Below are 13,610 nucleotides of genomic sequence, written 5' to 3' on the forward strand. Positions count from 1 at the left end.
GGTGGCATGTACCTGCTCAAAATCTGCCTCCTTCTGAAGTTTTACCAAGTTTTACAAGAGCATGTCCCTCATTAGCCATAGCTCTGCACCTTGGGTAGCTTTTGATACAATCATGCAGTGAGGCATAAAGGTTGCAAGCAGCAGAGTACAATGGAATTGGTTTCTGTCCACCATGTGTTGTCACTCCTGTGACTGAGAAAGAAATCCAGGCCTCTTTGAGAGTCCTCCAGTGTAAACTGTAGATGTAATACTGTCCTCTGAATGGGTCTTTGAGCTTGAATTAATTAATAATTGCAAAGTATGTAAAAGTTGTAAGTGCTTATGTAGTTATGTTATAGTTAAAAATCTTGGAATATCAGTGAAAATACGGGAAGCTATAAAAACAAAATGCTACTCAGGACAAAATTCTTCCCATAGTGAAGAAAACGACAGAACTCCTGTTTTCATTGGTACCCTCTTGCATTTCAGATGTATTATGTATTTGTTTAAATATGTTCTGTTCTTTTGTTGCACCCTTTTTACCTCTGTAGAGCAGAGGGATTTTTGATCAGAGACATTGAAACGTGTTCCTATTTTCATTCCCACTTCTGCTGGAGGTACTCTTTAAAGTGAGAGACAATCCTCCCTTTAGTAACCATCAGTGTTGTGGTCTGCGATGACTTTTTTTATGCTATACACTGCAAGTCCTTCTATTCAGGGAATTAGTTTCATGTTAATAACTAGTGATGGCCAATATTCAGAAAAAAGAACTCTGTCTTGAATGGATATGGGGGAAAAACTGCTTGAAAGCACCAGTACCGAGTGCAAATTTTAAAGCATCTCTTGCTCTGAATTTTTCCATCAACGGGAAATTTCAGTGTACTCCAAAAATCTTGCACATTTTGATATCACCATAAAAAAACTTAAGCTAATGAGGAATTTCTAACATAATTTATATTTAGATTTGAGCTGAAGTAATGGAGCTTCCATGTATAAAATATCAACAAGTATCATTAGGCTGCAATATTTTTCTTATTTTGGCATGAATAAGACAAGGTGCAAATGAGAAACATACATCTTCACTAGTCTTTGGAAATATCTGAAATAATTGACTTGCTCAGTCTTCTGTGATGGCTTGGTGACCACTAACTGTGACAATTTGCATAATAGTCAACTCTTCACTTCTGTAGAGATAACTGTTTGTATCTGATTAAAATTAGGACTGTTTTAGTTCTCTTGACTTTTCCAGAAGTTGCAGTAATAGAGATTTGCTGTTATGCTTTAACCAAACAAATGCACACATGGGGATAACAATATGCTGAGTTTATGCAGATTTTACAACACAAATCTGAATAAAATACCCACTAATAGACCCTTAAGGAGTAATAAACACACATGAATTTTCCTTAGTTGCACTTTAAAGTGATTTTAACATACTACTAGACCTTAACAATAATATTTAATTGACAAGATTATGCATTTGTATGGATTGAAAAGGTGGTAGATCTCTAATTCCAAATGAACTATGAATTCACTTTTGCATAACATGTTTTATTTATTTCTCTGTAGCAGAGATGTTCTCCATCCCTCCTAGTGAGAGTTTCTTAAAATACAGACAATTTAAATAGATTTAATTACCATTTATCATACTCCTAACTTCATGAGATCATCTTTAGTTGAATTCTGTATTTCCAGATAGTTAAGGAGCTAGATAAAAACAGGGCAACATAATGAGAAGCTAATAGAAATGAAATGAGACCTAGTGTTTAAAACTATTCTGTTTTCAGTGTTCCTGGCAGTATTTTTCTGTTGTCCCCTTATTTATTTTCCAAGTAGATGGAATTTATTTCATTTAAAGTTTCAAAGTGGTGAGGAAAAAAAAAAAAATAAGGATGCTCTATTTCGCTCCATGATCATGGTTGCAATTTTCACATTAATGTTGTGGCCACTGCAGTAGACTTAAATCTCTAAATCATGGTGATGCATTGGACAAATGGAAAAAAATGATAGGGGAAAAAAAGAAAATAGCAGTTACAATTCCTTTACAAATTCAATAGTGGGCTACATATTTTTCCTGTAGTATTTCCAGTATGAAATGTTCTCACTTTGCAAGTCTATGTTATCTTTTTTACAGTTTATTTGCCAACACTTCCCCTGGGATCTCATTGGCAGACATTTTCTTTGTGGCTCATGTACTTTCACTGAGAGGAAATATTTTTCAATTAGACTGTAGATAATTAGATGGCAGATAAATTAGAACATAATATACCTCCCTATATAGATAGATCTCCAGTGATTCTATATTGGTAACAGGAGCAGAAAGTAGTCCCTGAATAATTTTCAGTGTGGGAACTATATTGAAATGATTTTCAGTGTCTTAGCTATGACACTGTGACTGAGGGATGACTTTGGGTCTGCTGGAGCCCCAGTCTTTCTCCAACTGCCATTCCTCCTCACACAGAGTCACAGGTGCTTCCCTGGGATTATTTGCTAGAGGGGATTTCTCACTTAAGTGTTTGGGTCCACTCTCACATATTATCTTTACATTAGAGAATGTTTTGCATTGATGGCCATGAATTCAAAGCCTGGGGAGCTTATGAATTACATTTCTGAGCCCAGAACAAAAGGCCCAGCCACACTTGCAGACAAAGTAGCCAGATCCTTTATAGCCAAACCGGCCAGTTAACATACCCTTACAGTCATTTTGCTTCATCAGAACAGCACAAATAAAACATCCACATGTTCAACTGTAACCAAAGATACTTTTTAATTTTTTTTTTCAGTACAATTCTTCTGCAGTTTTTCTAAATAGATCATTTTTGGGACCATAAAAGGGCTCAGCAATGGCATGAATTCATTACAACGTTGGCACAGTTGGGGAGGAGATTTAGACTCAGACTTGCAGATATCTTAGCATGTAGCTGCTTTTTAACATTTACAAGGTCCCACTGACTTTCACATAAATAAGTTTTCGTAAAAGAAGTCCCTACTCCTTTATGCAACATGGTGTTTGGATTCTTGCAGTTTCACCAAAAATGTCTTAATCAAAATAAAATTCAACATACAAAACTTCTTATAATTCTCCTCTAAAAAGGAACAAGGAACAGCCCAGCACTAGTTATTGAAACAAATAAAAATCTAATGATATAAGGATGATGTAAAAGTAATAGTGACATGTATTGTATAAAGACTATTTAAAATGCAGATGAGGTAAATACATATAATATACAGGATATTTAAAAGCTTGCACTACTAATTCTGGGATGACAAACACTGCTTTCAGTGCCGTTAAGATTTCTAAAATAAATCAACTTAAAATATCACCTGTTCAACTACCAGTTATAGCTACTATTATCTGTCATATAAAGACATATTTTGAGCACTCTGAAAATGAACATTTTACTTAATTTACAGCCATTACCTAGGAATCTTGTCTATTACTTTATAGTTTCTAAATAAGAGATCAGAAAATTTCAGGCACATTTTGCTATGGAAATTCTAAGCTCAGTGATGGCTTAGGTTAAAGTTGTAGTCTGGGTGTACCAAATACTCAAGAAGTTAAAAAGTCTTAGGTAGAAACTGAAATTTAAACTATAAAAAGTTTAAATCTCCCTGTGAATGACTTAGGTTCTTTAGGTTCTTATAGAGACTGCAACATCACAATGACAAAAGGTTCTGTTCATCCTATACTAAAGAAAAAAGCCCTCAATTCAGTAAATTCAAAGATTGGTTTCTCAACTAGCTTATATTGGAGTAGTCTTTTAGATTCAAAACAAATCTCATTATTTCTGCAAGTTGGGAACAGGGTCCAGAGATTTTATCAGTGGAAGAAGGTGGGGGCAATGGTTTCACATAGCAATGTTGGATTATTCTAGGGCATTAGATCATATTTAGCTTGTCACACTATTTTAGACTAACTCTGGATGTAATAAAAAAAAAACTTTAAAGAAGGGATGAAATATAAAGATTGTGCTTATTATCTCTGAAAAAATATGGCACTTAATTCTGCCCTTTACTGAAGTAAACTGTGCAGAGGGAGGCAACTTTCAGAGTTTGATCTTCTAAAGGAAGAGAAATTCATCTGCCATTATGGGGTGGGATTACTGCTCTCAAAACCTGTGATCCTCGCAGCTAAGCAAAAATGTATGAGTTGTGCTTTTGTTTGCAGTGCTGCCACCCTTTTCTCCGAATGCCTTTACTTCTCTGGTTGCAATGTTACGTTATTGTAGAGGCAGCTTTGGTTTTTAAAGACAGAACTCTTCCTCGGTCTCACTAAATGTGCTGTGCTCCTTATCCAAAAGAGGCAGAACATTTTATTTCAAAGCATTATTTTTGTATAACATATCACTTTGGCTTATATTTTCCATGCACAACACTAACCATCAATGACATTTTAACAAGGAGGATTGTTCAGCCAACTTCTGAGATTAGCATTCACAAAACTGTGGGACAAAGCACTGCAGATTTGCCCAGCTTATCAAACAGGCCACCAGCTTTTATTATTTCAGGGAGAATCAAATTGGAAGTTGCTTCTTGAACTAATCAGGGCTGATTTGCTCTAAAGTTGCTTCCTGACTTAGATCTCAGGCAAGGAAATGCTGTAATCAGTTCCCAAGGGCCATCAGAGTTGTGATGGGATATTAAAGGAATGGTACACCATCTTTTAAGAGTTCCCTAATCTTGGCAGATTTTTTTGTTTAACTCAGTTAAACCTGAGCTTGTTGTATAGAAACAAAGATTAATTTTATGAGGTAGCTTTATATAAGAGATGAATTTACTCAAGGTAGCAGAACCGAATTTTGGAAAGAATATATTCAGGTTTCATCCAGAGGTTGTATAGCTTATTTATAAATATAGACTGGCAGAATTGTTCAAAACCAAACATTTACCACACATCACAACCCCCAACTTCATGAAAGAGAAAATGAGTCCCCCTGAGTGCCTCTGTTTGCATATTAGCCCATAGTATGGGCTCTGCCAAGTTACTCTCTGACTGACTGCTGCAGATGCTCTTTCTCAAGTATTCTGAGTGAGATCTTTAGTGCAAGTCTTTGGGGACAAACAATAGCACCTGTTCCTCACAAGATAGCAGCCCAGTTAGTCCATTCATGTATCTTTAATGAAGCTCTGGGGCAGATGGCAAGAAATGGCATCATCAACGACAGCACAGAGGAGACAAAAGGGGAAAGTGCCGATCCAACAATACGTTATTTTTACGAATGGGAAGAGACAGAGTCAGTGTTTCTTAGGCATCTGCTACCGTCTTGGTTTTCAGAAAGACCTGAGGAACATCTCAGCAATTAAAATTTCTGGGCATGTAGCCGATTTTATGAAGTACATCAATCAATGCCTCCTCCCAATTTTTCCCTCCCCTCAGTAAAATCAAAACCATCATCATCATCATCATAATAAAACTCTCATGAAAAGAAATTACCAAAATTTAAAGATTTTATTGGATTTTTTTGCATTCATTTTATATATTTAATAATTCTATGATTGGTGACACTTTTACATTCTCTTAATTTTTAATGCTTATTTATGCTTTTCAGTTGACCTATTCTGAAAATGGACACCTGTGAATATAATAATTCTGAGTGAAACAAATATTTATGTAAGAATAGTGTTTAATATGTGACAGAGGGAAGACCCATGGGAGGGAATGGTTACTATTCAGTATAGGCTTTTTCTGGCTCTATAACTCTCTTAAATGTAAACTCAAACTTACAGCCTAAATGCAACCTTTAATCAAAATTACATTGATTTATATAGACTAAAGACCTGGTCCTGGATTCAGAGTAGGAAGAACAGCAGATAGGCAGAATATGAAATAGTGATTCTCCCCACTTAAAAGATTGCTTTTATTTGAGAATTTAAACAGAATCTGTTTGCAAACAGCCAAGGGGATCCAAATCTACAGGATTACATTGGGGAGTAACAACTGTAGGATTTGATTATTATATGTTTTGAATTATTTTTAAGGCAGAATGGAGTGAAGTATTACTATAGGTATGTATGCACCGTGACTTGAACCATAGCACTCACTCTGATCTCTCCTGTGTCTTGTGAGATTGTGTTGGTGTCTTGTACCTTTGCAACCCCATGGAAATCCCCACATGTGTGTGTGGGATATTCCTTAAGATTTTAGCACCATTAGTTAGGAACTACTGAAAATGATTGTAAGTTGTACTGTACTGACTTTCTTCCAGTAGAATTTCTTCTGTCAGACAAAGCCTGTGGTTTTCTTTTGGTGTGCTCCTGTAGAGCCAGTGTGTACGAACACCACACAGCAAAACCAGCACCATTTTATCAGAGGTAAATGCCTGTTGTGGGCACATGGGGATCAACTCCAATCTGACCAAGTTTAGTTCATAACCTAAAACACACAGCCAGGCTTACCTCAGCTAAAATGAGAGAAATAGCTGCGCAAAGCTAGTTTCTTTCACGGCCCAGTGCCATAGCAGTAATTGCACAAAGACCTTTTTATTATAAGTTGATTTTCCTGAGGAATGGATTCAAAAAATACTGTAAAGTGTTTATTTTTTGCTTGACCTTTATTAACCTACATCTTAGGGCTTTCCCAAGAGAAGAGTTGTTGGTAAATTAACCCTCACAGACACACACAGTAGCATTTCTGCACTGCATCAATGGTTGTGAAAGTAATGGGGATATGACAAGAAAATTTGGCACTATTTAAACAATGTCATAGGTCAACATATGGGATTTGACCAAAAAAGTTTTTTAGGAATTAAATGAAAAAAAATTGCTTGAAGTGTACTTTAACTTTTTAATAGTATTTAATGCCACCGATTTATGTTAGGATGAGGGCAAAATTTCTTTTCTGCCCAAACCCCAAATTTCTTCCTACATTTACTAGCTTTGATATATAAACTGTTATATATTTTCTTAACAACTAATCATAAAAATCGCAGTCAAACCCTTGGGTACTTCTGGGGTTAAGACATGATGGATAAAAACTCTTTGCTATCTTATCCACTGTCTCTGAAACACAGGTAGTGTAAATTAAGGAACTAGGAAATGAACATGTAGATTTAACAAACATGATTCTATCACATCTCTGATTTTCTATATGTTGAATACAAAAGCTGGTATAAGGTGAAGAATTTCCTCTGGCTTGTTTGTGGTTTTTGATACATTCATTAAGGTCAAATTAAATTTGATATAGTAGGGTTTTTTTCTGAAATGGTCTTTAAATACAGCTCTATAATTACCAAGCTACATGATAGTGCATACAGCTATAAAACTGCTCAGATAGACAAGCAATTTATATGTTATTGTGAGGTGTGTGTGGCAGAGGATGTTAGTCTATTTGGGAGACAAATAAAGATGTTGGAGCCTTAAACTTTAAGAGTTGGGGTGTTGACTAGAAAACCATTTAGTAGTGTGGTGAGGTTTGGAAATAACATACCTGAGTTGTTGGTATATATGTGAACAATACAATGTTGTAAGATCTCAGAATTAAAATTATCCTAGGGTTACTAAAATTTGATCGTTGAAGTAGATACTGCAGTGTTGTCACCCTAAATGCTTGTCACTCTGCTGTCTGTGACTAAAGATGAGAAAACTTGTGAAAAATTCCTAGGTATATGAACCACTCTACTTTTTAAGAAAACCTATGGTATGTTTTGTACCTTTTTGCCTTGTACCAGGACAGGGAATTTTAGTTTAAAAAAAATAATAGAGAACCAGAAAGAAGCAGGAAAACGTGCAGTTCACTGAGACTGTTACACCTTTGACACCGAGGGAAAACAATGTTAGTGAGGGCTTTGATGTGATAATGTGAAGTTGGCAGGGATTGCATTAAGGCGAAGGTTCTTTGGGACTGTGTGAACACAAGAACACTATCAGTACTGGAGAAATACCTGTCAAGACAAATTTGTGCTATTTCTGATCAGAGGCTCTCTTCTGTTTAGCAGGTTCAGGGTCACATGCCTCCGCTCATGATCCCAATTTTTCCACACGACCAGCGGACGCTGGCAGCGGCTGCTGCAGCCCAGCAGGGATTTCTCTTCCCCCCAGGAATAACTTACAAACCAGGTAAGCTGATAGGGATGTGAAGCTGTTGCACATTTTAAGACATTAACTGTATCTTCTTGTGTGATCTGTCTCCTATAGATGATACACAGCAGGCATAGCTGGTTGGAAATTATGTGGAGCTTTTGCAATTCCACTTGAAAAAAACTTCTGGATTGAAGGAGGTGGATGGACTATTGGTTATTGAACATCATGATTTTCTTACCTTTATTTCCTACAAAATCATTTGCTTTAAATATATTGGCCCACTTAGCTAGCAATTTGCATCTGGTCTGCCCTGTGTTATTATACAAAAGCTACACGTCTTTAATTAACCCTGTTATCTTCAGTATATTTGTCTTTTGTGCCAAAATTCTCACTCTTTTGTTTGATTTCAATCTGGTTAATAAAAGGTTTCAGTAGCTCAATTCCAGTCATTATTCAGACTCATAACAGGTCACATAACCTTGCAGTGAAATATATTTTGAGATGATTTAGCAAATGTTATGATTTCTTTCTTTTTTCCTCCAAGTTTACAGGACTCCTGGGGAATTCAATTAGGGATATAATGGTTTGAAGCTACTTTCAGAGCCTCCTTGTAAACAGGGCTTTAAATGTTTAAAGACACTTTGCCAAAGGAATTCAATGTAGGAAGATAGTTAAGTAAATAAAAGTCAACCTTATTTTCATTTGTACATTCTTTATAAGTGACCTCAGTCCAGAAGCAGCAACCTTATTTTGCTCATTAATAGTATTCCCTGTCAAGCTGCCTTTAGCATATTAACCTGATAACTAGTAACTACGAAACATAAAGACCAGTTTCCTTTTTATTCATTAAATATGAAATGTACAAAGTAAAGCATTGATCCTGTTCCCACTGATGTTAGTGGTGATTTTGCTGTTGACTGCAAGAGGAACAGGGTCAAATCCAAAGTAAAGCCTCATAATAGATGATGTAAACAGCATGCTAATTAAAAGCCAGGTTGAACCTAAAATCCTTTCTAGCAAGTTTACTTAATAGTAGATGAAGTGAAGCCAAGCAGGATTTCAGCAAGTATTTCGGTTTGTTCCACTTCCTTCTGTCTCTTTAGCCTGGAGACATTCCTCTTAAAAACACTAGAATTTTTGTCCAGATATTATCTTATTTTCACTTATAAAAACCCCCAAAATTCTTTTCCAATTTGACAAACTGGTGCACTGGATGCAGGAAGCAGTTACTAGAGTTCTGAAAGGCAGAGAGCTCTAGATGGCACAGGATGATGGCTATTCACAGCAGCTGGGGACCAAACTGAAGAATATTTTGTCTACAAAGACAAAGAGTTGCCAGTTGTGAAAATTGTCTACAGCACCCTGGCTAATATCTTTCTTCTCACACACAAGAGAAAGCACATGCTTTCCTTGCTTTTCCTGTTTTAATCTGAGATGCTTTCTGTAAAGTGACTGCTAATGACTTAGCTGTTGGTTTTGCCTGAAAGGTGTTATGTTAAATCATGTTGTGTTAATTTTGCCTCTGTAGGCTTCTTGGTAAAATAATGACTTAGGAAGAAGAGTACCAGCAAGTTTTCCTGCACATGACCAAATTTCTGCACTTATTCTAAAGTGTTCTTTATAGTACCTATCTTAACACTTTATCAGGCTTCAGCTGTTCTAATTTGATCCTATTGACCTTCTAATAGGAGGGCTTTAGGGCATTTTTTAACTTGTCAGGATGCAGAAAGAGAGATGTATGACAAATGTTAGAAGAATAAAGTGCAGGAAGAAACCAAGGCCTAGATATCTTGGAACACAGCTAAGCTGTTTGCTGGTATGTTATTGGTTTATGTGCAGATGATGCCAGTAAAGAGCAGAAGTTACAATTATCTGATTATACCCAGTGGCTTTAAGGAAATGAGAATATTTATATCTTTAATATATTTATTAAATTCTACAGCATATGTGGTAAAGGTAGCTGGGCAGGTCAGTAGCTTCTGTCAGAGAGACATCGTGATTTAAAAAAATGCTGTAGCTACACTTGGTATTGATTAATTCCTATTTTTGGCACTCTCGGCACAGTAGTTAAAGAATTAATGAAACTGGAGATTAAGCTATACTCTTTCATAGAGAGGGTTCTTCAAAGTCATTTCTGAGGAATATTTATGAACTTGACTGCTACTACCTGTACTCTCCTACTTTTGCGAGAAATGAAACTTTCACCTCTAGAACTGTCAGTTTAAACTCATTCATACCTCTGAGGGAAGATAGGAGATGGATTAACCCCTCAGACACTCACCATTTCCTTTTAGCTTGCCAGTCTAGATTCTGTTTCATTTTACTGCAGTTTGATGTAGGCAAGACTGAGTTTTGACCCTGCCAGTTTTCCCTGACATTCAGAAAATGCAGCGAGAGGCATTTCAGTAATAGGAGCAGTGGGAACTAAGTACTTTTGAAACTGACTGTGCCATTTAGGGAATGTCAAATATTGTGTGCACAGTCACTTTGCTTTGCCTGCAGAATGGGCTAGATATAAGCCAGCTCCGAAGTGGAAGCGACGTATCAGTGTTAGTGCGACAGGACAGCCCAGATGACTCCTGCCTTGGTGTACAAGCAGGGGTATGATTATGTATGATTATGTACATGTCCATGCAGAAATGTCTTCATGGGCTAAGTGGGAACCAATTTCATGGCTGTTTAGTTCAATGCCAAGATAGCAGTTACCAAGTACTGCTGCAAATCTGCACGCAAACTCTATGCCTAGAAAAAATAAAATGATATTATTTAGCAAAATACACTAGTTCATTCCCTCAATTGAATGTCCTGTAGAAGAGAGGAGAATTTATTAGGTACTGAGACCCTTCCAGTACATAGCTTGGGTGCTCATGAACTTCTGAGCTCAGAAGATCATTATGAACAGAAACCCTAAGGACTTGCTGATATACAGCTATGATAAAGCCAGCCAGGAGAGAGTTTCCTACTGCCTGGCAGAATCTATAACACTGAGATGGCTGTAACCCTCCCCCTACCATGTTTTGGAGTTCTAGGAGGTGAAACAGGCCAAAGTTAGCAAGTGCTGATGACAAGTAATAATTACATTAGAAAAAAAATCCCCAAAGTCCCATGCTTCCTTATGTATCTCAAAGTCATGTAATATAATTTTCCGGCATGGTAAGTACTAATTGAGAAATCAGAGCTGCATAGACCACCTAATTAATTTTTTATACATATTTCAGTATTTATACTGTATACCGGATTAATTAAAACTTTAGGGCGCTGTGCATCTCAAATGACTGTTGTGACTATTGACCTGCAGGCATTTGACGAGCCTCGTAGAGTACCTGGTTGTGGGGGTTGCCACTTATTCCAGTGGGAAGCTGAGAGTGGCAGCTGTTAGGAAGCTAATACTTGCCCAGAGATGCTACGCGGTTAATAGAATTATTTTGCATTCTGAGTACAGCGAAGCAACTGCACTGGCTTTCTGACTGTGACCACTATACTTACTGCTTGGAACTGGTAGGTAACGTGGGTACCATTATACCTCCTCTCCCAGTGCAAATTTCCCTTCATTTAACCAACCACGTGCATCCAGGAAAACTTAGTGGGCTGGAGTATCTTTGATTAGCGTGTCCCCATTAGTGCCCTGGAACAAGAGGAGAAGAGAGTGAGTGGAATAAAGAGGAAGACAGTTTCCTCCTCCATCTTGAGGTGACTAAAGTATTACTTCCATCAAATTCTGTGGCTGAGAGGGAACAGGGAAGTAGGATGACGATGGAGTAAAGATATGAAGCAATGCTGGGCAGGAGCCAGACCGTACATTGAACTGAGCTCAAACAGACTATGGTTTGCTCAAAGCAGAGAGTGGGAGGGCTGGTCTCTATGCTGTCTGCATAATGACAGTCCATATGACTTGAAAATGTGTGATCACTTTTGCTTGATAATCTTCTGCAAATATTTTGTGTTATATAATTTCTTTACCACATCTGGAAAATATCTCTGAAAAAGATTTTTGAAAATAGAGATACTGAGTAGAGTAAAACTCTATTTAAAAAGGTTTGTTGAGTGATATACTGCAGTCTATTTTCAAAGCATTTTTTCATCTTTCATACAAGAACTGTATAAAGACCATGACTAGAATGGCTAAGAAACAACCTTTTTCTGCCTACCTAGATCATTTGGCTTTATACACAAAAATAATTTTTCAGAGATTTAGCTATGCTGCAATACAATGTGAAAATAGAGACTGTTTTTCTAGGCTGGTGGCAAAAATAATGAGAAAGAGAGCCAACATTTTGGCATAATTCGTTTTCTATGTGCACTGGAACAAATCACTCCTTTGAAATCAGTGAAAGTAGTAGTAGACAAAGCATGACAAACAAAAATGTCAGACTTATTGTCATTGGACTGGACCTCAGAACATTCCAATACTGTGAGATATTTGTCATCAAACAAATTAAACTCCTTGATTATGGTAGCTAATCCACATAACTAACACAATCTTAGATATGCTGGATTTCACTGATAATCCAGCATTGCAGTTTCCATTTGGAATAGGCGTTTCAGAAGTTTTTCCTAAAGCTGTAAGGGGGTTTAGATTATACATAGCTCAGTACTCTATTTTTGCTGTTCCTCTTGGCAGGTGAGAACAAAAAATGCACACCAAATCAACTGTGTGCTGAGTTGGCCGTGTATCTTTGCATGGCAGAGGTGCTGCATGAGTCTTGTTTCTAATGGAATTTCCCCAGGAATGAGTTAAAGCCTGTCACGTGTTCCCTGTTGAGTTTTACTGGTTGGAACAAGAAGTCTGTAACCTCAGGATCTGTTGTAGCAATCCATATGTGCCTCACTCCTAAATGCTGAGGTAAAAGCTGGATGTGGTAGTAGGCAATATCGTCAGGTGGGATTTTGCACGGAAATTTGCAAATTTCATAATTTTGCAAACATTACCCACAGACAGACAATTGAGGGGGAAACCGATTTTGCTGCAATATGTGAATGGTGATAAAGCAGAGTTGCAGCAAACCCTACTCAGAACAAAAGGCATAACTGAAGTAGTACCATTGGAGAGGGGAGATGGTCCAGTGTTCCCTTAGCCAGTTACTTCTATTAACATATTCCTCAATCCTAATGGATCTGTACAAGCAAAATATATACCCTGTGTGGGTGTACTGTGGGAGTACACAGTACATCTGTATCCTTGCTGTATCTTGACGGCACCCTGAAAAGAGATGCGCTTTTCTTGGTCAGTTCATTATGCCTGGAAGGGTAGGGCCCTGGAATGGGTGATCTCTTACAGCTCTTCCAACTCCATTTCTTCTCATCCTATGAGTACACATGGAGAGTGTGCAAGTGGCAGTTTGAGCTCCATGTGTGAAGTGACAGATTTTAAGTCACAATGCCAGAACAGGGAAAACATTGTCAAACCAAGAGCTTTGTAACTCAGATGAGGGGAGTCAGCTTATGTCTTACAATTGTGTTTTAGGAAAGACGGGTAATAAAGCAACACCTTCCCCCTACTGTGGGTCTCACACAAGCCAGACATCCTTCTTTCCTCACAGCTCACAAAGCCTTGATCTGGAAGGTAAGTCTATACGTCCTATAAATAAAGTCCACTAAGCTTCATCTCTTCA

The 13,610-nt window shown here is 37.3% G+C and overlaps 1 protein-coding gene across 7 annotated transcripts in view; it reads left to right on the top strand.

Moving 5' to 3' along the window:
• Positions 1 to 13,610, top strand: part of SOX6 (SRY-box transcription factor 6) — a 263,816-nt gene that overhangs the window by 156,808 nt on the left and 93,398 nt on the right. For 5 of the 7 annotated variants that reach the window (XM_018076030.1, XM_018076033.1, XM_018076035.2 and 2 more), the window contains one exon: positions 7,911 to 8,034. In XM_018076030.1, the coding sequence (XP_017931519.1) occupies positions 7,911 to 8,034 (124 nt within the window). The remainder of the gene's footprint in view (positions 1 to 7,910; positions 8,035 to 13,610) is intronic. The other 2 variants (XM_018076032.2, XM_018076034.1) reach the window with 1 other exon arrangement.

The sequence above is a fragment of the Manacus vitellinus genome, unplaced genomic scaffold (assembly GCF_001715985.3).
Source record: "Manacus vitellinus isolate BGI_N305 unplaced genomic scaffold, ASM171598v3 scaffold_30_pilon, whole genome shotgun sequence".
NCBI classification, from domain to species: domain Eukaryota; kingdom Metazoa; phylum Chordata; class Aves; order Passeriformes; family Pipridae; genus Manacus; species Manacus vitellinus.